The 27,973-nt window shown below is 40.1% G+C and overlaps 1 protein-coding gene across 2 annotated transcripts in view; it reads right to left on the bottom strand.

Moving 5' to 3' along the window:
• The window catches only part of CLGN (calmegin), a 65,811-nt gene that overhangs the window by 12,659 nt on the left and 25,179 nt on the right, over positions 1 to 27,973 (bottom strand). For both annotated transcript variants that reach the window (XM_054031150.1, XM_054031152.1), the window contains exons 4-10: positions 25,089 to 25,147; positions 21,155 to 21,296; positions 20,206 to 20,287; positions 15,530 to 15,722; positions 11,953 to 12,142; positions 10,086 to 10,199; positions 9,140 to 9,296 (exon numbers count right to left, since the gene is read on the bottom strand). In XM_054031150.1, coding sequence (XP_053887125.1) covers positions 9,140 to 9,296; positions 10,086 to 10,199; positions 11,953 to 12,142; positions 15,530 to 15,722; positions 20,206 to 20,287; positions 21,155 to 21,296; positions 25,089 to 25,147 — 937 coding nt within the window. The remainder of the gene's footprint in view (positions 1 to 9,139; positions 9,297 to 10,085; positions 10,200 to 11,952; positions 12,143 to 15,529; positions 15,723 to 20,205; positions 20,288 to 21,154; positions 21,297 to 25,088; positions 25,148 to 27,973) is intronic.

Below are 27,973 nucleotides of genomic sequence, written 5' to 3'. Positions count from 1 at the left end.
TTCTGAACTCCTGGCAGGGTAAGTTGCCTTAAGAGTTACCGAGTTCCATATGCAGAAATGCCACAGCCTGACTGCCTCCTGACACCCAGCACCTCCCTGCTTGTTCACATAAAATACTGCTGTGGTGTCATCAGGGAGCACCTACATGGTCCTGCCCTGAACACGACATGCTTGGAATATTGCACATGGCTCAAGAACATTTACATGTAACCTAGCCTTGTGAGTGGCCCATAAGCCCTGAGCCAGAAGATCATCCAAATGACTTCCTTACCTCATCACTGAAGCGTCCATTACCAAAGTCTGAGGGGAGAGACTGAGACAAAGGAAATTCCCCATATACATTGCCCTGACTCATCCACCAATTTAGAGACAACAGACCCTGACTGGGATGCATACTAGTTTGTCCACATCATGAACCTGGGGGTGGTAGACTCACTTGAGCCATGCCTGCATTTCCTGGAGGTGCAGCCTGGTGTGAGGGGTTGCATATATACAAACAGCCATCTAACCTAGGATCCTGAAGTAATTCCTCACTGTGGTTCATGGCTGATCTTTGAACCATGCACAGAGGTCCTGTTTTGCCAGGAAAGCCTTGGCAGTGGCTGAGTCTAGGACTGCCCCAATGAACTCTATTCTTGGAAAAGTGACATGATTTGACTTCTCTGTTTATTTTCACGCCCAAGCTGCTGAACAAATGGAGAGTCCAACAAATACTGGTCTCTACCTGATGACTGGAGTGACCCTGTGTCAGTCAATTGTCCAGGTAGGGATACATGTGGACATCCTCATTGTGGAGATAAGTGCATGGCAGTGGTGGCAGTCTGATAAAAGCCTTGGTGCTGATGACAGTCTGAAAGATAGAACAGTGAACTGGTAAGGATCTCCTACTACCATAAACCTCAGGAACCTGCTAGGGTGGACTGCCACATGGAAGTAGGCATCCTGTAAGCCAAGGGCAGCATCTCAGTCTCCCAGATCTAAAGAAAGGATAACAGAAGCTAGGAAAACCATATGGAACAACTTTAAACTTTTTGATGCATCTGTTTAGGTTCTGAAGTTCTGGATGGGTCTAAGAACCCCTCTGGCTTTGGGTATTAAAAATATTGGGAGTAAAAACCCCAACCTGATGTGAAAGAGCACTTCCTCTGTGGCTCCCAAAGAATGCAGAATCAGCACGTTTTCTCTTAGTACAGACTCATGAGATGGGTCCCTGAAAAGGGAAGTGGAAAGGGAGACTAGAAAAACATAGGGTACATCCTGATGCCATCCTGCTTAGCACCCACTTGTCTGAAGTGATGGTCTGCCATGCATTTAGGAAATGGGATAACCTATTCTCAAAGGAAGAGAAAAAAGCCAGAGAGATCCAAGCTGGTAGACTGTCAAACAGGCTGCTTTGAGGCTTGTGGTTGCCTGGATGAAGTGATCAAGGAGTCAGAAGACAGAGGCTGCCTCCTTTGTGATCTTTTCTTTCTCTCTAAATGGTCAGACAGCCTGTAGGGGTAGAATTGCTGTCTTGGCTGGAACTGAGGATGATATTTTGTCCTCTTTGTAGCCAGCGTGTAATAGACCTAGGGACTGCTCTTGTCTTTTAATGCATGTAAAGCCTTTCCAGTCTTAGAGGTGAAAACCAGCACAGCCCTCAAAAGAAAAAAGTCTTCAATAACCTGCTGTACTTCTGCAGGAATCCTAGACACCTGCAACCATGAGGATCAGTGCAAAGTTACTGCTGTTACCATAACTCTTGCCACACGGAGTCTGGTGCATCCAAGGAAGCTTGCAGAGCTGATCAAGAAACCAGACAGCCTTCCACCAAGAAGGTCTGAAACTATTCCTTAGAGCTTTCAGGCAATTTATTTAAAAAAAATGAGAGGCTCCCAGTTTGAATAGTCATTCCAGGCCAAAAGGACCTAGTGTTTAGCAGTGCACAGCTATAATCCCACAATTCAATACATCTCTCCCCCAGAAAGGTCTAGCTTTTTTGCAACCTTTTCTTTGGGGGTAACCTTAGCTTGATCTTGATGGTGCCTTTCATTCACAGTGGACAATATAAAAACGAAGGGAGCAGGGTGTAAACACAACAGCTTGAACCTTTGGGATGGAATCTGGTATTTGCACTCCATGCACTTAGCCACTGGTGGAGTAGATGAGGGGGATTTGCCACAGTGACTTGATGGACTACACTACTGCCTAATTTATAAGAACGTCTACTGATCTTCATCCAGTAATAATGATGATGATTTATTCAGAGGAGACAAAGCAGAACCCTCTTAGAATCATAGAATATCAGGGTTGGAAGGGACCTCAGGAGGTCATCTAGTCCAACCTCCTGCTCAAAGCAGGACCAATCCCCAAACAGATTTTTGACCCAGATCCCTAAATGGCCCCCTCAAGGATTGAACTCACAACCCTGGGTTTAGCAGGCCAATGCTCAAACCACTGAGCTACCCCTCCCCTCAAAGGTCTTGAGGTTGATCCTGCACTGCTGAGGCAGACTGCTGTTCCAAGGCAGGTTGGGGAAGGTCCACCAACTCTGTGTCCAGAGGCTATTTGGTACTGACCATTAGAAGTCTCTCAGTACTGGACAGGGAAGCCTCTGTCATTTGGCAATCCATTCAGAGCAACATTTCTTTCTTTGTAGAAGCAGAAGCATCCCTCAAGACATCCAAAATGGCCAGTGAGAAGGCTGTTATGGTACCAGAAGCCAGTTGTGCATAGACCAAGCTTCTCAATCGCTGGAGCACCTCCAAGGCAGAGCATATTCTGTGAAAGCAGGAACAGGTTCCAGAAGAGGCCCTGGACTCTCTGAAATGAGAGACTTGGGAACCTACTTCAGACTCTGATGAGGAGTAATAATACTCTGAAGGCCAAGGCAGAGCAGTACCAGGAGGAGTCCTCAGAGAGGAAGACAGGGATCTGTGTTGAGACTGAGGTCACCGGAAGCAGCAGCAAAAGCTTCCTGGCTATCGGTACTGTGTGAAGAGATGGAGTCAGTACAAGTGGTCTAGACATAGTTTCTGGGGAGGCTGATGAACGTGACACCAGATAGATCCATACAGACCCTGTTGTCGGTACGGATAAGCATGGCACATTCCACAGTGCTGGTACACAATCTTCATCCTGAATCAGTGGTGAATGATAGTACCAAAAGGAACAATAGATTCCTTACAGCTGCAAAGGCCTCTGGCATTTTCAGCATGGAAAATGATGGTTGCCCTGCTAATCAACAATGGCAGATCCACTGCTGTCACTGATGCACTAGTGGCCTTGATGGTCTCAGGGTGGGTACTGGAGTCAGTGGCTCATCCGAGTCACTGTGAGAGTGTCAGGGAGCAGCAAGCCAAAAGACACACTCTACCTTCAGTATCAGAGTAGGCTTCTTTTGCAGAGGAGGACTTTGAAGAAACCAATGCCATGTTATGCTTCAGTGGCTCGGAGGGGTCCAACCTCTTATACCCCAAAGAGGACAGCCCTAGGGAAGGGGATCTCCTACAGCCTCTGTCTGTTGGCAAGGCCAGGGGAGAACTCATAGAAGGAGTGGTCAATGAGCTCCCTTGTGCCAACCGAGGGGGTTCCAATTGCAGATAATGAACATTCTCCATGAGAATATATTTAAGGTGCTCTTCTCCCTACTTCTTTGTTTCTGCATTTGAAGCCATGGCAGATAGGACACCCATCTCTAACATGACCCTCACCCAAGCACTTTAAACAGCAATATGCAGGTCATTATCAAGCACTGGCTTCCGACAGCCAGAGCAGGGCTTAAAACCATGGGACCTCTCAAAGTCTCCCCCGGTATCAGGCAAAGCCTGGAAGCCTGCTGGATCAAAATAAAAAGAAAACCTGAAGAAAGATGTCCAAAGGACGAAACAACAAGTATTGCTAGATAAAATGAACTATAACTATAAGTAACTTTGTTCACAGAGTAATGAAGATGTAAAGCACAGCAACACTCCACATAATAACCACAGACAGTAAGAAGCAACTGAAGGACAGGCCCAGCAGGTCCACCTTTTATATCCTCAGTTCAGAGCACAACGTGGTCAGGTTGCATCCAGAATTTACCCCATGAGTACTGCTAGGGAAAACTCTCCAGCATCTCTGCACAAGATGCACACACACACCTATAGCGTAACAGACATATGCAAGCACTCAAAGAAGGATTTCCTCTCCATATAAAGGTATTATTTTTTCAGAATTCTTACTCCTGGAGAATAAGTAGCTCTAGGAATTGCCAAAAAGAAAAAAAAAATGTAACACACACAGTAACAATACAGCATAAAAGACTGGCAACAACAAGGAATAAGAAAGCTGTTTTTTTAATAAGAACTCTATATTTGCACATAATTATTTTATATACACACCACTTGGGAGAAGCATGATCTCTCTCATAACATCAGATTTACAATTCAATAGCCTCTGGCATTTGTCCAAAAAATAGCATAACGTATGATTTCCCTACCAGCAGACAGCAGCTGACCAATCAGGAGCTTGAACCTCAGAAGCTCAAACCTCAGAAGCTCCTCTATCTCCAAAAACTCATGTGTGGAGTCTCACTGGTTCATTATTCACTTCCAGGAGATTGTATCCCATTCTATCAGACAGTGACTTTCCCACAGTTATCCATACATTCATATAGCTTGAATGCTTAATGTCAAACCTTGGAAAGAAAAATCTGACTCTGGAAAAAAAACTTCAACTGGTTCAAAATGCTACAGCCCACCTTTGTAGAACACAGATCTCCAAGTATTGTACTACAGAGGTTTTCAAACTGTGGTCCGCGGACCGATCATTTCTTCTAAGGTGTGTACCTGGATGGCCGCACACAAGAATGAAGGACCACCCACCTAATTAGTGGAGCTGTGCAGGCGTGGCTCCACTAATTAGGTGCCTGGACCCTGGAGAAGATGCACATGTAAGGTGAGGTGGTGGCCTTGGGGGGAAAAAGGGATAAGTGGGAGGGGTCAGTGGGGTGAGAAAAGGGGGTAGGTGGAATTTGGGATGTGCAGGGCTGCGGCGGCCAGAGAAAGAGACGACTTTCCCCAGCTCTAGGGCTGCGACTGCCAGGGAGAGACCCCTCTCCTTCCCAGCCCCAGCTCGGGGGCTGCTGCGGTGGGGGAGAGACTCCTCGCCTTCCCAGCCCCAGCTCGGAGGCTGCCGTGGCAGGGGAGAGAGGGCATATCCATTGCATTAGAAAGGTAAGACTACCGATATTAAAATATGAGTTGTGTGCTTTTATTTGTAGAATAAAAAAAACAATAATTAACAAGGTTTTTTTTTTTTTTTTTTAAACAATAGTTAGCTAATGGTACAAACAACATTTGGAAAGTGGTCCGCTGAGACCCTCAGCAATTTTCAAGTGGTCCGCGCACAAAAAAAAAAAAAAAAAAAAAAAGGTTTGAGAACCACTGCTGTATTGTATATGCCACCCTGATGCTCTGTTCACTATGGGTCAAATTCAAAGTCAGAATCCTAATCTTCAAAAGATTTCTAAGGTACTGGCACAAGCCATTTAACAGACTGCCTTTATCTTTGAAATCATGACTTCCCACATGAACTACATTCTTCAATAATGACAGCATTATCAGCCATATAAGTAAAACTCCTGAGTTCAATAGAGACATCTTTTCAGCAGCTGGTCCATGAATATGAAATTTGCTCCCAAGAGCTCAGAATGACAAGACAAAATGTAACAAACTATCTGACTTAAGTTTTCCCCATATCAATAAAAATTAAAAAGTGAACCCCTTCCTGTTCAAAAGGCACAAAAGATAGGAACCAAAGTTTATAGCCTTTTTAGATTTGATTCATGACTCAAATACCAGAGTCTTGTATATAATACATTCTAAATGTTTGAGTAGATAGGACAGATTCATAACATAGCAGAATGGACATGAACAGAGTATTCACAAGAAATATCAGTGAACTGAGTACAAGAGGTTGACTACCTTCAGACCATTTGTCTATCCTTTCTGTTCTGTTAGTCTGTAGGTAAGTTGTATGACAGGGTAGCTGGTAGCAACCCCCATATTTATATTGCCTAATGATTTCCATTATAACACATTTTTGACCTTGGAGAAACAATACCCTCCATTGTTCACAGCAGGTGTTTGAAATGTGTAGGGACAAAGCACTAGGGCTAGCAAGACATGCCTTTCACTTGTCCCATGAAAATTCTGCTAGGTTTGACTGAAACTTAAACCATTTAACTTGCCATTTCCCTTCCCTTGCTTGCATGCTGTAAATGTTTAACTGAACATGAACATTATGAAGAGCTATGCCCATGCTGCCACAAAAGCAGCAATAGTACACACAGAGCTGGGAATGACCAGAAGCCATCACAGGAACTGTAGCACTTTGGAGAGGGGAACCCATGCTGGGTTTCCCCTCCCAGGACCACTTCTGATCCAGCACATCCTTACTTTTCAGGGGCACCACAGTGGGCAGGAGCTCCACCAGCTCCCAGTTGAGAAGAGATGGAGCTGGACTGGCATCCCATAACCACCCCTCTGGACTCAGCATATTGCACCAGCAACCCATCCCTCCTCTCTGGGATAACAGCCTTCTCCTGCTGCCAGCTAACGTAGTTAGTCCTGTAGTTCACATAGTGTAAATCTGTGCTGCTCTACTGAAGGTCTGCCATTTAAACTCTGCTGATGATGCATGATGGGGAATTAATTACACAACAGAGGTTGTTTTTACCCATTATTAAAACCCTAGGAAATTACATACAAAAAAAGCTATGTTAAAAGAATGTTATTTAGGTCACAAAGCCAAACACTCAAAAGCTAGGAAATGCCAGATTTACAGTTATCTATAATGGAACCTTAATTCTGCCCCATTGTGCATGTGTATTCGGATAGTCTTTTATTACATGATCATTTACTATATGTATTACAAAATCCTTCATTCATTGCACAGGTTAGATGAATAAAGGAGCAGAAGTCAGGTTGCACAAGCAACTGTAATCTGCTATTTCTTCAATTTTCAAGTGCTTGAATTTGCACTGTAAGAGAAGGTTGCTCACCTTGTGCAATAACGGATGTTCTTTGAGATGTGTGTCCCTGTGCGTGCTCCACTTCAGGTGTCGGTGCATCCTGGCACTGTCAATCTGAGATTTTTGGTAGCCATGTCCGGTTGGAGTGCACGTGCACAGTAGCAGTCTTGCTGTGCCGCTGGTGCCTCATTTAGCACAAACACGGCCCGACCCCTTCAGTTCCTTCTCTACCGTGGAGAATTTAACTTGTACTCTGAAGCAGAGGGGAGGGGGATGGGTAGTGTAACACCTACAGGGACACATCTCAAAGAACCTCAGTTCCTGCACAAGCTGAGTAAGCTTCTCTTCTTCATGTGCTGTCCCTGTGGGTGCACCACTTCAGGTGAATGTAGAGCAGTGCCCTTATGAGGATTGAAGGGGCTTCGGAGTTGAGTTCGTTGCTGAGGTTAGCACAGCGAGGCCTAGTCTTGTGTCTGAGCTTGAATTGAGAGTAATTGCTTAGTGGTTCATGAATGTGTGTTCAGAAGCCCAGTGGCTGCCCTGCAGATGTCTAGAATGGGAACATTGTGTAAGAATGCTATGGAGGTAGATGAAGCTCTTGTCGAGTGGGTTCTGATGCCGGGGGGCTTCAGTGTTATATTCCATATGTGCTATTCACTACACAGCTGGTTATCCATTTAGATAATCTTTGCGTAGATATGGCAGAGCCCTTTGATCATTCTGTTGTTGACACAGAAGTCTAGGTGATTTTTGGAAGGGCTTCATTATGTCCAGATAAAAGTCTAAGGCACAGTGAACATCTAGTGTGTGTAGGACTGCCTCTTGAGCGTTAGTGTGTGGTTTTGAATGAAATGTAGATAAGTGAATCAGTTGGTTGAGGTGGAACGTAGACGATATTTTTGGCATAAACTTAGGATGTGTTCTAAGTGTCACTTTATCCTTGAAGAAAATTGTGAAGGGGGGGGGTGAGTCATGAGAGCCCCTATCTCGTTGACTCTGTGCATGGATGTAATGTCCACCAGGAATGCCACTTTCATAGATAAGTGAAGTAATGAGCTTGTGGCAAAGGGTTCAAATGGGGCTCTGGTTAGACTTCTGAACACCAGATTTAAGTCCTATGTTGGTGTGGGTTCTCGGATGTCCGAGTGCATGTTCTGTATTCCTGTGAGAAATCACTTAGTAATTGGGTGAGCGTATATCAAAGTCCCATCTACCTGCTGATGGAAGGCTGTGATGAACTCTAAATGAGCTCATAGCAAGCCATTAGGAATAATAAGTATTCCAGAATTAGTGGTAGTGGTGCTTGGCTTGCAGATATGTGTTTGTTCTGGCACCACAGGAAGAATCTTTTTCATTTTTGGAGGCAAGTAGTATGTCTGTTGGCTTTCCCAGCATTTATTAACACCTGTTTTACTTGTTCTGAGCAGGTTAGTTCATCGTGGTGGATGGCTAACTAACTAGATTTAACTAATGCTAACTATACTAAGTAAAGCAACAAACTGTTAACAAACAAGGGTAAAAACTAAGCTATCTTACTTTAAGGTTTTCAGTGACACCACTAACAGACTCCATCTCAAACCAAGGACAGTTGAAAAGGAACTGAAGGGGTCAGGCCATGCGCATGCTAGATGAGGCACCAGCAGCGCCATGAGAGAGCTACTGCGAACGTTCACCCCGACCAGACACTGCTATTGATAATCTCTGATCAATGGTGCCTGGATGCACCAACACTCCGATCAATGGTGCCTGGATCACCCACAGGGACAGCACTCAGAGAAGAACTTTAACATTACCTTTTTAATGTAATTTTCTAAAGGAAAGAAAGTAGTTTTGTAGTAGTTAGTATCTGTAGGATAGTTGAGAAAACCACATTAAAATAATTGGGTTTCTGCAGAAGCAGTTCTTAATGGAGAAAAAGGCATTATACAGAAATGCATCAATATTTTTGAACATACTTTAAGTAGCTTGCTTCTTAATTACCTTATTTTAAGTAAAAAACCTGAAGTCAAATGCGATCAGAGCCATATATTCATGATTCAGATACATAGTAATAAATATGGTATAAAAGCCTAGACAGATTGTTCTATGGAACTCTGAACCTTTTAATGAAGAATACAATATTTTGTTATTATATTTCATTACTACCTGATAGTTAGGATTATCTATCATTGGTGGTTTCCATTTTCCTTTATAGTTTGGATTGGTCATCATGGGACGCACCCACTCTCCACAGCCAGGTGCAGTCTCACATTTTGGATTAGGGATCTGTGGGGCTTCCCATTCACCATCCATTTCTTCATCCCTGTGGAAGGGATTACAAACAATTGAGCGTTATAAGAATTCCATTAATATGTTCATTTTAACTCCCATATCTAATCTACACTCAGGGCCTGTATATGTTCTGAAATTCTGCAGCCTCAGAATTTTGCCCACCCCTTGCCTACAGAACTGTATTCCACAATGTAAGCTCTTTAAAAACATTTTTTCCTCACCCCACTGACCCCTCCCACTTGTGCAGATAGTCTTGAAAACACGAAATATGAAAACCATCAACAGAGTTGTATTCCTGTATCTGCAGACATCCTGAAACATGCCTTAAGAGGTGTGGACTGCCCCATTCAACATAATGCATCAAGCTAAAGATGACAATTTAAAATGTCAGCACTGTTAAGTATTTCAATGCTTATTTTAACAAACATCCACAACTGTATGTGCTTATTTTACAATCCTGAACTGCTTCCCTGGTACCAAAAGCCCCAGATGTCTCTTACCCTGTGGCAACTTTTACAATGCATTGTCAATACAAAATTCTTCAGAACAATGAAAACTAACACTGAGGACAGCATAAAATAATTTAATACTCACAATTAACAACGAAGGGTCTACTGTGAGGATTACATTGTCCATTTTCATATTTTATTCCAAATATAAAAATGTATCTGAAGATGCCTCAATTTCCAGTCTGCTGCATCAAAGTACAGCAGACTAGTGACCAAAGAGCAGAATTTTGTCCAATTTACCACAGAGTAAATGAGACCTCGTCTACAATACCTCTGCAAAAAGATCTGCTCTACTGAGTACAAGCTCTTACCAATCCTCTGGTTTTTCTGCATTGGGATCTGGGATGTATTGTAGTTCATCATCAAGCCAGCCCTCAGGCTTGACAGCATCAGGATCTTCTATTTTGGAAGGCTCATCTTCATCCCTTTAATTACAAACTGATATTACCAGAAAAAAATATAGCAGTCTGGTTCAAAATGGCAAAGTTCTAGTCAAAGGAACATAACTGACACGAAAGAGATGATTTTCAAAGGCACAGAAGGGTGTTAGGCACCCAGCTCATGAGAGCGGGGCACCCAGCTCCATTTGTGCCTTTGAAAATATGCAAAATCAAGTTAAGTAGTTTCAGGTATAATATACTTGCTCCCAAATTACCACTGCCAACTTGTGGTTTACAGTGACATACCTATTTTAAAAATGGTTTTCTTTTCCTTGTTGCTATGTGAAAGCACCAGTCATGGAAAACGAACTATACAGTAGTATCACAGAATATCAGGGTTGGAAGGGACCTCAGGAGGTCATCTAGTTCAATCCCCTGCTCTAAGCAGGACCAATCCCCAACTAAATCATCCCAGCCAGGGCTTTGCCAAGCCTGACCTTAAAAACCTCTAAGGAAGGAAATTCCACCACCTCTCTAGGTAACCCATTCCAGTGCTTCACCACCTTCCTAGTGAAAAAGTTTTTCCTAATATCCAACCTAAACCTCCCCCAGTGTAACTTGAGACCATTACTCCTTGTTCTGTCATCTGGTACCACTGAGAACAGTCTAGATCCATCCTCTTTGGAACCCCTTTTCAGGTAGCTGAAAGCAGCTATCAAATCTCCCCTCATTCTTCTCTTCTGCAAACTAAATAATTCCAGTTCCCTCAGCCTCTCCTCATAAGTCATGTGCTCCAGCCCCCTAAATATTTTTGTTGCCCTCTTTCCAATTTTTCCACATCCTTTCTGTAGTGTGGGGCCCAAAACTGGACACAGTACTCCAAATCAGGCCTCACCAATACCGAATAGAGGGGAATGATCACGTCCCTCGATCTGCTGGCAATGCTTCTACTTATACAGCCCAAATTGCTGTTAGCCTTCTTGGCAACAAGGGCACACTGTTGACTCATATTCAGCTTCTCATCCACTATAACCCATAGGTCCTTTTCTGCAGAACTGCTGCCTAGCTACTCGGTCCCTAGTCTGTAGCAGTGCATGGGATTCTTCCGTCTTAAGTACATGACTCTGCACTTGTCCTTGTTGAACCTCATCAGATTTCTAATTTATCTAGGTCCCTCTGTATCCTATCTCTACTTTCCAGGGTATCTACTCCTCCCAGTTTAGTGTCATCTGCAAACTTGCTGAGGGTGCAATCCATGCTATCCTCCAGGTCATTAATGAAGATACTGGCCCCAGGACCGACCCTGGGGGCACTCCACTTGATACCGGCTGCCAACTAGACATGGAGCCATTGATCACTACCCGTTGAGCCCGACGATCTAGCAAGCTTTCTATCTACCTTATAGTCCATTCATCCAGTCCATACTTCTTTAACTTGCTGGCAAGAATACTGTGGGAGACCGTACCAAAAGCTTTGCTAAAGTCAAGAAACAACATGTCCACTGCTTTCCCCTCATCCACAGAGCCAGTAGAAAGAGGGAAATGAACTATACAAAAGTGCTGTCAGATGCCTAAAGTAAAATTGAAAAAAAATGTTCTTCCTAATCTTTCATTTATTGTACCTATAGGTGTTACCTGCAACAATAGTGGGTACAATTTTTTCAGGGACAAATGTGATTTTTAAGTTACCAGTGCCACAAGTACTCCTGTTCTTTTTGCAGTGTCCCTTTAACTCATGGCTCCAAAAATGAATAGCTTGCATACTATATAGTCTGTATAAATAAAATATATTTTCTCACCAATCATCTGGTTTGACAGCATTAGGGTCAGGGATCTTTGCTCTCTCATCCCAGTCATCTGGCTTCTTATCATTGGGATCTTCTATTTCTTTTGGAGGGTTCACAGGAGGAACCATATCTTCCAGAAGATTTCCTTTGCTGACAACTGATTGGTCAATTAACATTTCAAATGTGTCATCTGGTTTCAGCACTACATTGCAAGAAAATGAATGTATTTTTAAAATTGTGAAATAAAGGAACTATGCATTTTAATCTTCTGCTTAAAATGTGTATGTGCATGCAGACACACAGATTCATATGTAATAAACAAATACGCAAGGTTAAGTTTGATTTCCTGAAAGACTTTGGAAAAAATGTAAATATTTTTGTCATTAAGGAACATTTTTTTTTACACCACTTATGCATAATAACCCCACAAGTTTCCCACTCAGCAGGCATCTTAGGGTTTCCATTTCTTTGTTTTACGAACCAGGCAACTTGTATTCAATTTGTACCATGGAATTAAGTCAAAATACTGCATTAATGAAGTGCAAGGTAGACAAAGCAGTGTATCAATACTGGCCTTTCACCAAAGCATGCCACTTTTCTGTTCTGCACGATTTATATTACAATTGCATGAAAAAAAACTATGTTAAAAGAATATTAAGGTTGCAAAGTCAAACCCTCAAAAATTAGGAAATGCCAGAATGAAGGGTGTCTGTGCAACCTTAATTTGGTCCTATTTTGTGTATGAATTATGATAATGTCTTTAATAACATGATCATGTACTATTTTTTTTGACAGGTTCTATCTCATTCAGTGCACAGAATGAATGGTGCTCGCGTGATGAACAGCTATTCGATATTTTGTTTTCTCTTCGTTGTTCAATGTGTGGCCCCATGCCTTATTTACTGCATACTGTTCAAACCTTCGAATAAAAAATTCTTAATTTCCTCATGGGCTTTTCTATGCACTCATCACAATTGTACCTGAGCACTTCACAAATATGAATACATTTATCTTCACTACACTTCTATGAGATGAGGGGCATTATTATCATCCCCATTTTACAGTTGGGAAACGGACGCAGCAATTAAGATAAAAAGGATTCTTGATTTTTCAGAGTACTTAGCACTATATAGCACTCTATACATTGAAAGACCGGTTCCACTGACTTTGTTGCAGAAGTGAATGCTCACCGCTTCTGCAAATCAGGTCCCAGGATCTCAAGTCAGGCACCCAGAAATTGAAAAGAACACAATTACTGACAGCTTGTGGAAAGTTTAAATGACTTGACTAGCATCACATAGGAACTCTATGGCAGAGGCAGGAGGAGAATTCACTTCTCTAGGGCAGCATTCAACTGTCTTAACCATGAGGTTCTCCTTTCTCTTCCTGCAATTACCTGCCTCATTCACTAAACACCTTCCAACTTCAGCAACAAATGAAGCAGCAATCCAGTACACAACAGCTTCTAATTACTACATATCTCTGATTCAACCTCAGAGCAGGTCCATTCTGTGCACTGAATGAAGTAGGGGTCATCTGGGGGGAGGGGGGGAAAGCGTTCCTGAATGAAAGATTGCTTCATCATGCATATGTCGGGGCAAATTAATGTCACACAGGAAGCCTTAATTCTGGCATTTCCTAATGAGAGTGCTTGAATTTGAAGCACTAATAATGTTCTTTTAACAGATTTGTGTATGTGATTTCATATGTTTTAAAGACAGTAAACTGGAAAAACAAATTCCATCATGCATCATCATTCTGACACCAATATGGGTCATCAGCAGGGTTGGAACCTTTAGATCCATCACAAAAACTTTTGCCACTTGAGCTAATGGAGTAATTGATAGCAATAGCAGTTTGTCATTCTCTGCATAGACCAGCACTAGAGGGGGATAGGATACTTTGCTAGCTGAGTGCACAGACATTTGCAGACAGCAGAGGAGTGACAAGAACGAGATTCAGGAATTTTTGTTTCCAAATTATGGAGAGAAGGGTTCTCTAGCAGGTACAGACTCTGACCATTCCCCACCAAGCTTGACTCCTGTTGCCCCCTTCTTTCCAACTTGTCTGAGATGCATTTTCCCAGCATCTAGCAGTATCACTTCCAATATTTTCCCATTTATCAAAGAATCAGAATTGGAGGTAGACGGGACATATTAGGTAAAAAAGGAAATCTCATGTTACACACAGTAACCCAAAATTAGGGTCAAATTTAGGAGTGATTATGTTAATTTAAAACATTCTATTGTTACAGACTTATCAGAAGTACTTGATATAATTTTTTTTTGTAAAGTAGTAGTTTTAGGTAAACCAAACAGCCATTAACTGTGTCTAAGATTCCATCTCCATAATCAGAAAGATGTTTCAAATCTCACCTTTTGAAACACTGGGGGAAAAGACAAAATAAGCCCCTGATGCTGCCACCTCTAATCTAGTTCTCTAAATTAATCTATGGCCTGAAAGACTGAACTATTTCAATGTGCTCTGCATGGCGCTTCCCTTTTGATCAGTCTGGAGAGAAACCAGTGCAGAATGCAGCACCCTGCCTATTTGGCAGTACATCCTCTGGTGCCCCATGATCTGTATTAGATACTTTTTCCAAACTGAATTTAAAGTGATGGTTTTCATCTGTAAAGGCCAAATGGGTTGAGCTCTTGCTATTGGAGAAACTATTTCTCTGCATGCCGCACTGCTGCAGTTGTGACCAGCATAGATACAAGAGTTGGCTCCTTCTTTTAAAAGAAGTGACTGGTAATAGAATAGGAGTACTTGTGGCACCTTAGAGACTAACAAATTTATTAGAGCATAAGCTTTCGTGGACTACAGCCCACTTCTTCAGATGCATATAGATTTATTCCACTCTATATGCATCCGAAGAAGTGGGCTGTAGTCCACGAAAGCTTATGCTCTAATAAATTTGTTAGTCTCTAAAGTGCCACAAGTACTCCTGTTCTTTTTGCGGATACAGACTAACACGGCTGCTACTCTGAAACCTGGTAATAGAATGTTCTTCAGTTGTGGAACAGGCTTCCTTATTTTCGTCTGAAATAGCCCCAATCTATTTGCTTTCAGGGAATGCTGCAAGTCATTGATTTATGCACACTTCTGGAGAGGTGGACTTTTGAGAGAAATCAGTTTTGTGGAGGAGGGGAATTTGGTGTTCTGCAGGTGATCTAATTTTGTTTTCATAATTTATGACAGGGCACCTGGAGCCTGGGGTAGAGGCCTCTATTTTTCCTATAAATCTAACAACAAATGATTATTTACACTAGTTGCAGTAGTCAAGGATGAAGTAGTGATAGTGTACTACATCGTTGCTTACTGCAACGAGTGTAAATAATAGCATACTTTAATAGTGTGCTAATGGTTGGATATGGCCAATTTTTATTTTTTTCCCCTCAAGTGAATCTTAAGCAACAGAATTTCAAAGCCATTTATTTAAGATACACACCATACACAAATATCCACAACAATGAACGAAACTATACAGGCAGAAAACAGGCTCATTTGTAAGTCTTCAGTGAATGGGGACCTTGTTTTCTAACCTTTCCTTTTTAAGTGCAACGTTAAGAATTAAATTAAAGGATACCCAGAGTATACAGATGTGTCCTCTTGTCCGAATAGAATTTTTTTAGGTCTACATCAGGATGCTTAGCATGTTTTTCCTCATAATCTCCAGTTTTAGGATTCTTATGTCTGAAGATAAAATGCAGTTTGTAATCTTCTCCACATTTATCTGGTCCAAACATAATTGTGTAAGGTGTTTTGTCAAAAAAGTATTCCTATAGAAGCAAGAGAGTTTAGTATTGGTTATGCAATACATTTAATGAAGTTAACCTGTGTACCTCTACTCCTTGATGCTGGAGGCGTTCAGCCTGCTTATAATCCTATTGTGATATATTTCACGCAACTAAATGTCAGTTCCAGCACCCAAGGGTTATAGGCTCAGTCCTGCAAGATGTTCAGCACTTCTTGAGAGATGCCGAGTTTCCACCAAACTGACCAGGCATAAAGGATTCTCAGCACCTCACAAGGAGTCATTCAGCAACTCACAGGATCAGGCCCTAAAGGTGGAAGAATAACATCTGTGGATACTATATTAAAATGAAATAAAACAGCAGCTGTACTTATTTCTACAAGTATTGTGCCCTGTAAAAAAACTGAATGGAAATAGTTGACGTGCAATTTAATTATTAATATGGTAAAAAGAAAAATCAGATGTATGTCACCATCTACTACTTTTCTTTATTACTGTCCTGCTGCTCCACATTTGTGAGTAGTTGATAAAACAAAACAAAAAAACAGATTTATTATTTTCCTTCATAGGGCACCTCCATACTACTTTATGTTGTCAAGATCTTTCAATATTTCAATTGTTTATGGGAATTTTTATATTTGGAAAATGTAGCGATAGTTAAAGTTTTTAAGCTCCTTTTTCAGCCACTTATAATTTCTAGAAAATTTATTTACAAAAGGTAAGTTTGACAGTCTGGTCTCTGTCAGGAGGTGACTTTCTGTAAGTGAACAAACACCCCTGTTTTTGAGGGTGAAATGAAAAATACACAATTCAGATTTGCCGAAGTTATAACAGTTTAAAAATCATACTTTGTGAACATGGCGGCATTTTCCAATATTGATGGGGAGAGCAAATTATTTTCTGACTGTTCTAACAACAACAGGCATGCATGCATAATACAGCTATGTGAAATTGTGCTAAAAAATTTGGGAGACCCTATGTCTTTCAATATGTCTTTCAAGAGTTCACTGAATCTGACAGGGCTCCAAAGGAGCCATTGCCCAGTGCATTAAAAATCTTTCCAGTAGGCCACTTCAGTCATGTCACAATTCTCACACACTAAGTCCCTCCATTGTATCAAAACAAACTTCTGGTTCTTATTTTCAAGGACCTTCATAATTTAGCTCCTCCCTACTTTGTCAATCTCTAACTTATCTAACTACTTTGTGATCTTCCCACTCCCTTTGTTCCACCAATAATGGCTGCCTCTATCACTTGCTTTTGTACTTCTCCCACAGCATCTTTGCACCTTCTTCTAGGATACCACTTATGTGTGGGACATATCCCCAAATCCATTCATATAGCTACCACCCTGTCCTCCCTCAAGTCCTGTAAAATCCATCTCTACAATGACTTCCAGGGGAGAACTGTCTAATAGCTAGTGATTCGTTAATCTCTTATTCAATTCTCTTGTTTAAAAGAAACAGCTATAATGGTGCTTACAAACTATTCTCTTCCCCTACCTCCCCTCCACTGTGTTTACACCTGCTTGTCATGTCACATCGCTCTTCATACTAATCTCTTTGGTGGAGGAAGGGACTTCCTTAATTCATGTTTTTCCAACACCTAGCACTACAGGACCCCAAACCTGACTGAAGACTCTGGGTGTTACTGCAATGTCAAGTAACAACTAGCAGCGCCCGCCAAAATGCAGCAAAGGGATTCCATCTTGAACCTCTGACATTTTACAACTGGTTCAACAGACTTCACACCTAGTAATTTCTTCAGGCTTCCATCTCTCTTATGGACTGTAAAGCACCTTGAACAACCCCCCTACCCAATTTACACTGGAGAGACTGGGGCAATGAACTAATATTTAGCAGAGAAGAGTTACAGCTAATTGTCCATCCTCTGTTCTGGTGAATTTGAGCAGGGGAAAAGGGGAGGGAGGGAAGAAAAAACGAATTTGATGAAGCAGGCATTTTGTTCTACAGAGACCCATGACTCAGATCCAGCCCAGTCCTGAAGGGAGAAGATAGAGCTGCCAGGGATAACCCAAACTGATCTTTGGGTTGGCTCGCCATATAGTTTCCTGTAATTTTACAGAACTCGATGGGATTGAGACTGGGGAAACACCATAAAGGAGCAACCACAGACTGGAGGCCAAATGTCTTCGGAGGTATGCAACATCATTGAACCAAAGACAGTGTGTGAGCCTAACAGCTACAGTAATTGTACAGAAATTGTACAGATTTTTTTCATCTTTCTTATTTGAAGTTGTGTATGTGCTCAGTAATGTGGATGCTAAAATAACTGGTTGTGTAGTACAATTAAATGTTTTATTTGTCTATATAATAGCCAGGGATTGGGTAAAGCCTACATGAAAGCAAAAAATCTCTGATTGTCAGAAGTCCCTATCCCTGTATAGATTTTGTAAGGTATTGTATATGTATATTTATCAACATTTTTGAGGAGCTTTGAGGGGTGCAGGGGGGTTAAACCCTGGGTTATATTCTTCATTTTAAAGGAAAAAGTAACAAATCTCTAGTTAGTCATGTTAGTCTAGCTAGAGTGTATTCAAACTGCTGTGCTATAATGGTCTATTTTGGAGTGTTATTCATAAAAAGGAATTTTAAATTCTCAATTGTGTGTGCGTTTAACTGTCTTATGGTAAAGACTGGTACTGGATTCCTAAGAAGAGAAAGAAAGTGAATCCTATTATAATTTCCACTTTTAGTATTTGGAAAAGTTCCTATAGAAAAATGCAGCTGTAGCCCTTGCAAGGATGGGAACTCATGGTCTGCGCAAATACTTTAAGTCAGAGAGAGGAACTCTGTAGCACAGAATTGGTAAGTAAATTGACGTACCTCTCCTCCCATAGGTTACATGAGTCCAAAGTGGATTCTAGTTCCACTTCCCTAGGATCTCACCCTCATAGGAAGGAAAAACAGTCAGAACTAACTCTTGTGTGATAAGCTATACAAACCCTGTTCCCTTTTTGTTTATGGGGACTTTGAATGAGGTAGGCCACAGTGACTAAAGGCAGGGAAAACCTTTTTTTGTGTGTTTTGCCCTTAAAGGGATGGGGCCATGCTAGATTCTCTATATGGTGATTAAAAATAAAAACTGATTTCTGGTCACAATGTACTCTCCTGCTGATGTACAGACTGGTATTTCCTATGTATGTGTGTTCACTTAAAATTGCCTGCTTCTATGGGAGGAAAACAAAATGGCAGAGGACCAGGTGGAAAGGGAGATCTAATTCTCAAACTTTGGTATTGTCCTCAATTCCACAATCAAACAATTTTGGGTCTCTGAAAGGATCTACCAAAAAAGTTTAAGTTTTGGGGCATGAACATGTCTTCTAAACTAATTTAGGGTCATGTTTTGATGGTTTAAAAGATCTCAGAATAATCTTTCTTTGTACCCTTAACTTGAGTAATAACCCTCATAGATCCAAACTACATGGATATCAATCTTATTAAGAGCTACAAGAATGATCCTAGGTCTGAAAACTATCCCTTACAGTGAGAGACTTAAGAAGCTCAATCTATTTATCAAAGAGAAGGTTAAGAAGTGACTTGATCACAGTCTTCAAGTATCTACAAGAGGAAGAGATTTCCAAGAGCAGATAGTCCTTTAAGATAGCGGGGGCGGGGGGGGGGGGAAGGCACCCATCCATTGGGTAGAAGCTGGAATCTAAACAAATTTACACTATAAATATGTTATAAATTAATGTTAAAATTGTGTGAATTAGCAATTGAAACTTACCTAATGACATGGTAGATTCTCCATCACTTGAAGTCTCTAAATCAAGACTGGATATCTTTTTAAATGGTATGCTATAGCTCAAACAGAAGTTATGGCTTGATGCAGAAATTACTGGTTGAGGTTCTATGGCCTGTATTATTGAATGAGATCTGACTAGCTGATCATAACTGTCCCCTCTGCCCTTAACATCTATGAATTGTCATTTTATTTAAATTTCAGAAAGAACAATTGACATCACTTGAGTTCTGCACCTGGACTACTGGTAGTATATGGCTTACATTATATAACATCATGCCCTTCATCCTAGATATTCACAATTCCAATAGAAAAATGTAACAAATCAGAATGAATGAATTGTGTGTTCTTGGGTGATTCAGACCTTTATAGGGTTTTTTTTTTTTAAAACCACTTTTTTATAGTAGGCTAAAATTTCTGCTTTAAAAATAATGGAAATTAATTATAGTTAAAATACTTCTTGTATTCAACATAACAGATGCTAGTAAGCATAATTGGCCAACAAACTCTGAAGGCTTTATGTATATGAGATTTTATACAAACTATTCAGATTAGAAAAAAATACAAATTTCTATTTCAGACTTTTCATTAATCTAAGTAAACTTTGGGCCTGATTCCCCCATTTGCTGAGCATTTTGGATACTCACGAATGAACAATCATACCCTCAGTCACATTCCATAAGCCTATGATCACATTCCCCTAAACGGAAGAATAATTATCAAATGTTACATAAAGGACATACCAAATCCAAATCATCAGAACTGGACAGAAGTTTAACGTATGCACCGCCACAATCAATGCCATCTTGAAAATTCACTTCATACCTGTATAAAAGGGAATCAAAGAGCACATTGCTGATACCCTGGAATAATTAAAGCTCAGTTTGATTTACAATTTAACTTTGAATCCATGTCCAAGATTGTGTATAAACATATGTATTTTCATATAAATCACTACTCCCAAAACATTTTTACAAAATTGCCTGAAATATTTTATTGCTATTGCAATGTAAGGCAACAGTGATGCAAAATGTAATAGTGTCAATCTAAAAAAACATTAGAGTTCAACACAGTAGCAATCTCTACTAAGAAAAGTTTCTGGGCAGCATTTGCAGATGTACAGAGGCCACTCACTACTTCACTTTGACCGAGTTGCATGGGGAAGTTTTGTACTATGTTTGTGCCTACCTACATCATGGTCTAGATTTAACTAGAGCAGCCATCTCATAGTTTCTTCTGAATTACTTGTAAGTCAATTTCCACTGACCTAAACATTTGAAAAATGTATTTAGATATTATATGCCTAGCCACCTGAAATTCTCACAAGTTCCATGTAATTTGGAAGCTCAGTTGCAGAGACACTGCCATTTAAATGTCAGTCTTTTACATCCATTTTATGAGATCTTGAATTCCTGACTAAGTATTCAGACAAAAGGTTTAAAACATCATTTCATCTATTTTTAACATATGAGCACTAAAATATAACTTTAGTTTGGGTTTGAAAACCTTAAACGATAAAACAATACATTTATAATAATTTATTTGTATATTAACACCTTCATATTTGTGGTTTTGGTACATTTGTGCAAGGCAATCGATGTTGGAATGGAAATCAGAATCATACAAAAACATTTTTTCATTATATTTCAAAGTTAGAAGAGTAATTAAGTACAAATCTGAAGAGCAACTTACTGAACAATCAAAGGCTTAGTATCAAAAATAAATGGCTTTGTTAACATAGCTGATATTGCATGATGTCTTGCTATTGACTTCAAAACTAATCCTCTGTCTCCAGGCACTGTGTTTTCTTTAAGCTCTTCTACTTCCCATCTTCCTAAAATAATAAAAAAAAAAAAACCCACAAGTTTTGAAAAACAGCAAGATGAAGGCAAGAAATTACTGCTGTCTTTAGAAGAAATTAAGAGATCTACTAGGAGCTAGCAGACAGTTAGCTATGTTATTATTTATATTATAATGTGGTTTTAAAAAAAAAAAATCGCACAGAGAAAATAACTTGTGCCTGCATTTGAGATTTCCTGATACCAATTGCTATTGCAGATACTCAGTGTTACTGCACAAGCAATTACTAGGAGCAAATCCTGACACTCAATGCCAAAGTTAGCAGTTAGATAACTATAGAGTAAAACAAGTATCCATTTTATTACTAATGATACAACTCGATTTTTTTTTAGGCTGCAGTATAAACCTGGAATAATTTCCCCCTAAATTTGACTGCTTCAGATCACAGCTGACAAGCTAAATGATCATGTTACACATGCATCATTCACATTTTTCTAACAGCTCACTGAAAAATTAAGTTAAGTTATCTTTTTTCAGGAAATAGAGCCCATTAGAAAACTACTTCCACAAGTCAGTAGTACAGAGCAATACCAGAACAGCTTTTCTTTTCTTTCTTTTTTAACGTGTACATTTTTAAAATTGCTCTCAAAAACAGTTCCATAACTACAGAAAAGGATATAAAGAAAATAACGACAACTTAGTTATACCGATAAAACAATTTCCTGATGAAAAACCACTAAAGGAAACCAAAGCATGAGAAACATTACATAGTCTCACAAAAATTCAAATCACAAAAGAGGATACTGAACAAGAAACGATGCACATTTTTATCATACAATTATTATCTTCAGTCAACTAAATCAATAAGGATGTAAACCCTCAAATTTGAAGCATTGTTTTGCACAAATGTGCATACTCATCAACTTCCAATTAATTGCAATATTACACACATGCAAGACAACAGTACAATTCTGATCTGTCACATTATTCAAGTTTCTATTAATGCTGTTATCATGAATACTTAAATACAGCGTCCAAATTACTATTCACATTTTGAGAACTCTGCTACAAAATCTATTTCAGCCTTACAAGCATTAGATGAAAATTCAAGAGATGCATTCAGAAGTTCTTGTTTATAAACAACAATATTTTGGGCCTGTGCAGATCTACAAACACCAATTAAAAAAAAATGACCTCCACAAGTTGTCGTTTTTTTAAACTAGGTCAGCACCCTTTCTTGCTGTTTTATGATTTATAAAATCCTGAAATTAAAAATTCTTTAACCTTATAATTTTGCTTCTTTTAATCTCACATGATCCTAATCTTTTTAGTGCGAGATTGAAAGCATTCTTTCACACTCATATTTAAGGCTGTTTTGTTGTCCTACCCTTAAGAGCAATAGTAGCAAGGTAGAATGCAAGCCAGCTCCCCTATTAGTCACTGAACGACACTTCTTGAGTTTAAATGTTGCTCTTCTAATCTTCCAATCAGTTCCAACTGCACGGGAGGCAAAAAGAGAAGCCTATCCAAATATGATCACATCTAATCTGAAAACATGGCTTTAAAAAAGTGCTAACCAAAAACAACTTCTCAAAATTGTGCAGCTGAGTATCCTGCTAGCCAGATGATATCATCAGACAAGGAGAATGACAAAGGTTTGGTCTACAATACAACTGTACCATTAAAATTTCACTTAGGTTGGCACATGTGTGTGTGCATCCACACACAATTTGGAGTCTGTTGGTAAAACCCAGAGTTTACAGTGGTCAAGTTAAACCAACTCCCCGAATGACATAAGTCCTGTACCAGCACTGTTTCACTGGTAGGATTCATATGTAGACAATTCACAATACTCCTCCAACAATCCCACAATGCCCTGTCCCCATGACGGTGCCCACTCTGGTCCCAGTTTTGAACACTGCTGCCCGGGGTCACAGTGACCACAAGCCCACCCCCCCACCCCCACCCCATTCAAAATCCCCAGCATATTAAAGTACAGCTAAGAGAAGTTCAGGCAAGCCTCATCCTGCAGCCTGATCTAGGAAAGAATTCCTGGACTTTCTCAGCTTGCTCAGAGAAGGGGCACTGCAAGCTCAACTGCAGAATTGCCATAGGAATAAAAATGCTTATTTGGATGTTGCAAAGACATGCAAAAGCTGGGATATAAAAGGGATGAGCAACAATGCTGGGCTAAGGTGAAAGAAAAGCAGCAGTCCTACCTAAATGCAAAGAAGAGTAACAGAAAATCCAGGACTGCCCCTCATGCCTGCCTGGATTTCAGCTACTCTTTGGAGGTGCATGTCATGCTGATGGTGGACTCCCCTTGAGCCCTGGAGGAAAGCAACCCAGCAATGAATGGCTCATTGAGGGAATTCAGACCCTCAGAGAACCAGCCAAATCCAATCCAGGCTACTCAAGAGTCAGAACCCACTTATGAAGGGGAAGGGAGATCAGGTAGGAATATTAATGCACCCCCTTTTAAAAACACTTTATGAACCCTGAAACTCCACCTCTCAAAATGGCAGCCAAATGGATGTGGACAGGGAACAAAAGAATTGCCCAAACGTGGCAATCAGTTATACCCTAAGCATGTGGGCAAGACCCACCAGCCAGACACCTGGGAAAGAATTCTCTGTAACAACTTATAGCCCTCCCCATCTAGTGTCCCATTACTGGCCGTTGGAGATATTTGCTGCTAGCAGTCACAGATTGCCTACAATTGTAGGCAATCTCATCACACCATCCCCTCCATAAACTTATCGAGCTCAGTCTTGAAGCAAGTTAGGTTTTTTGCCCCCACTGCTCCCCTTGGAAGGCTGTTCCAGAACTTCACTTCTCTGATGGTTAGAAACCATCCTCTAATTTCAAGCCTAAACTTGTTGATGGCCAGTTTATATCCATTTGTTCATGTCTTCACACTGGCCCTTAACTTAAATTTATCTCCTCTGCCTCCCTGGTATTTATCCCTGTGATGTATTTAGAGAGAGCAATCATATCTCACCTGAGCCTTTTTTTGGTTAGGCTAAACAAGCCAAGCTCATTGAGTCTCTTCTCATAAGGTAGGTTTTCCATTCCTAGGATCATCCTACTTGCCCTTCTCTGCACCTGTTCCAGTTTGAAATCATCTTTCGTAAACATGGGAGACCAGAACTGCACACAGTATTCCAGATGAAGTCTCACGATAGTGCCTTGTATAATGGTACTAACACTTCCCTGTCTCTACTGGAAATCTCTCGCCTGATGCATCCTAGGACTGCATTCACCTTTTTCATGGCTGTTCAGTCCCACAATTTTGTTTCATTTACTAAATTTTCTTGAGGGTAGCCACTGATCAATTAGTAGCAGATATATGGTAATGTGAATAATGTTGCTTAAGGCATGTATTTTTGATAGTTAAAAATTCCACTGTATCATGTAAGTTTTAAATAGAATAATCCTTTAAATACAACATTATACTTAAGAAATTTTACTGCTCTATTAAAATTTTTTATTAGAGAAGAGGAAGACTGTTCTCAAAAAGCACCAGTCACATCATTATACAACTGCCACTGGCTACTCATGTCACAGGCATTCTAGCACGGTTTTCTCTGCAGCGGTAACTCGATATTATTTCCAATGAACTTTTTTTTCCCTAATATCATCACTTGCTAACCTCCCCCCCTGTGAACAGCAGAAAATATTTTATATTTCCGTATCAATATAACTTTGTGCATTCTACACGGTAAGACTTTTTTGATCAACCTCAAATTTACGGACAGAAAAACATAATATAAAGTAACTTTTCTTTTCGAGAAAGATGCTACACTGAAAAGGAAGAAAGGTTTACCATCATATTTAGCAATGTTTTCATCTGTATCTTCTTTCTTGGTTTTAGATAATATCCACCTGTGAAAGAAAAACAATTGTTTTGTTTAAATTGTGTAATAAGGACAAGAAAATATAAATAAAACTGGATTATTATTTAACAAAGGAAGTAAGAATTTCTTTTTTAGATAGTTAAGCAGTAAATGCAAAATAAGGATATTCTGACAAAATAAGTCACCCTATTCATTGATCATTTGGAATTTAAAGAACATGAACAAATAATATTTAGGAAAAATTAAAACATGCTGAGGCTAATCTGCAGGCATGCTTAATATTAACTTTAAAGTTCTAGTAAGAATTTGAAATGAGAGTAAAATTAATATGACCCATAACTCTTAGCTTCCAGATAAAAATCTGTTACATGAGGTAAGGTCAAGATTACATTTCAGTCATTTAAGGGTGATAGTTATAACACACCTGTAATATTCTCAAAAATAAGCATTATAAACCTAGGAAATTTAAATTTAAGGTTAAATTTAAAGAATTCCAAACATATCAAGGTAAAGAAATGCATAGTTAAGACACCCAAACCTTAACTCTATCCTGTAGTGACAACATTGGTGGGATTGGAGAAGGAAGAGAATGGGAAGACAAAACACCCAATGTATCTTTAAAAATCAGTTCAAGATAATCCAGAAGTACAAACAGTTACACTCTAATCATAATTGTATGCTTACTGCACATATACTTTAAGGGATTCACAGGTCTTCAGTGATAGATGCTGAGAAATTAAAACTATATTTATACTTTTTTAGGGACAAAGTATCTGAAATTATTTTAGTCTCCACTTTACCCTAAGTTTTGTGTACGGATATATTGTTTTCCCCACTTAGCTTGCAAAATAAGCTAACTCAATACCACCAGTTCCAGGCATATTAATGAATAAACAGACAATGTATTCAGTTATCAGTTTTCTACTGAAGAGAAAAACAGCCCATAACACTCCTTTCATTCTTGCCTCCTAGTACTACTTCAGTGAAGAACACTAAATATGGTTTCCCTAAGGACATCACCCTTTTTTGCATCTGGCCATTATTCCAACAGCACAGGGAATAAATAAAAGCAACCTGTTAAAACCTGTTGTGCCATAACTGAAACTATGAATCTGAACTTTTGACAGCTGAGTAACACTGTGATAGAGAACAGAGAAAAATCTGGCTTTTGCTTTCCAGTGCTTCAATATGAATGTTTTCTCAACAGGAGTGAAAGTGAAAAATTATCCTGAGATATTGAGATGCTTAGTGGGATTTAAAATTACACTGGTATAAAGTCATTCATCTCTGGAACAGTGGCTATATGGTGTGTGTGTGTGTACACACACACACACACACACACACACACACACACACACTCTCTCTCTCTCTCTTTAAGCCACACCTACTAGTTCAAAGCTTAAACCTACTAGCCAGGATGAAAGATACTTACACCGCTACACTAAAGAAGCTATTGTGTGCCTATGCTTAAGAAAATCAACTCCTGATACTGATAATCTGGCTAACCATTGATTAGTATCCCCATATTCTATTTTTCGGAAAGATCAACTGAGAAAGCTGTGGCAACACTCTGGCAGTTTGAATCCTCATCATTTCCTTCAATCTGGCTATAGCCGTGTACAGGGTAAACTGTACTGGATGCGTTATGTGATGCTGTTAGCAATGGATTAAGATAAAGTATACTTGCTGCTGCTTTGACATGGTCAGTAGCCTTTAATGTGTTTCAGCACAAGATTTTGTTGGGTTGTTTGTGTACCCTACCAGGAGTGAAGTGAGTGCTAGTCAGTAGCTTTGTTCTTATCTTTCTGAGCAACAAAAGAAAAATTGTGGACAACTTTTCCTCTACCCCCAGGATTTTCTTTTTTTGCAGGGTGCCATAGGAATTGACTGTCACTTCTCTTGTTCAAAGCATATATAAGGCCATTGAACAGGTCAGTGGGAAGACCCTGGCAGGCTGCAGTGCACTCAGGATGCAGAGGACACTATGCCAGAGAAATGGAACTAACTGTCCCATGCCTAGATGATGACAGCTAGCTGTGATTTCATGGGGTCTGAGGGAAGCAACTGGAAGAGCTGACCATTTATATTGCTGCCCCTCAGGAGAAGCATGACCACCATTTGTAAAACAGATGTGTAATTTGGGGTATTAGATTCTGGGCTACTCCTGGAGGCAACCTTGTCTCCACTTAGACTTGAACACAACTATCCCCATCTTTGTCATTTTAAGATTAGATTGTTGCTAATGTGCTCCACACAGAGCCACATCTTGGGACCATTTTGGTGCACAACAATTAAGTGGAGTTGCGTGTTGTGAGCATGTTAGGCAGTGCTCCATGATCTACACTGGCTTTTAATCAGCTTGCATAGGGAAATCAAGGTGTTTTGTTTTAACCTACATAGCCCAAGTGATGTGGTGCCTGGCTTCCTAAGAAACTTTCTCTCTCTGCCCCTGATATACTACTACAGTGAATTGAGCAGAGCACTGAAGTTGGCATTCCCTCAGTATAGACCAGAAGGAATTGCTGGCAGGCCATTCTCTGAAGGATCCTTGATTTTGGAATGCCTCCCCCTAACCCTGGTCTTCCAGAGACAAGATTGGTTAGCCTTCCGTGCACAAACGTAACCCCCCTCTCCCCCCCAATCACCTCCCATTTAAAAAAAATGTAATTATTTTTAAGGCTGTTGAGGAGCATGGGGGCTAAGATACATATATGTACAGGCAGTCTTGTGTCTATGAAAAAAATCACTTACCAAGCATCTCAGGTAGATCAGAAAAAGTAGCATAGGGTATACCCCCAGTACATGCTTAGGATTAGAGAATGAGGTTACTAGTTAAAGGAATTAATGCTGCAAG

Source organism: Malaclemys terrapin, chromosome 5 (genome assembly GCF_027887155.1).
Source record: "Malaclemys terrapin pileata isolate rMalTer1 chromosome 5, rMalTer1.hap1, whole genome shotgun sequence".
Taxonomy (NCBI): Eukaryota; Metazoa; Chordata; order Testudines; family Emydidae; genus Malaclemys; species Malaclemys terrapin.
This window is presented reverse-complemented; position numbering and strand designations above follow the sequence as displayed.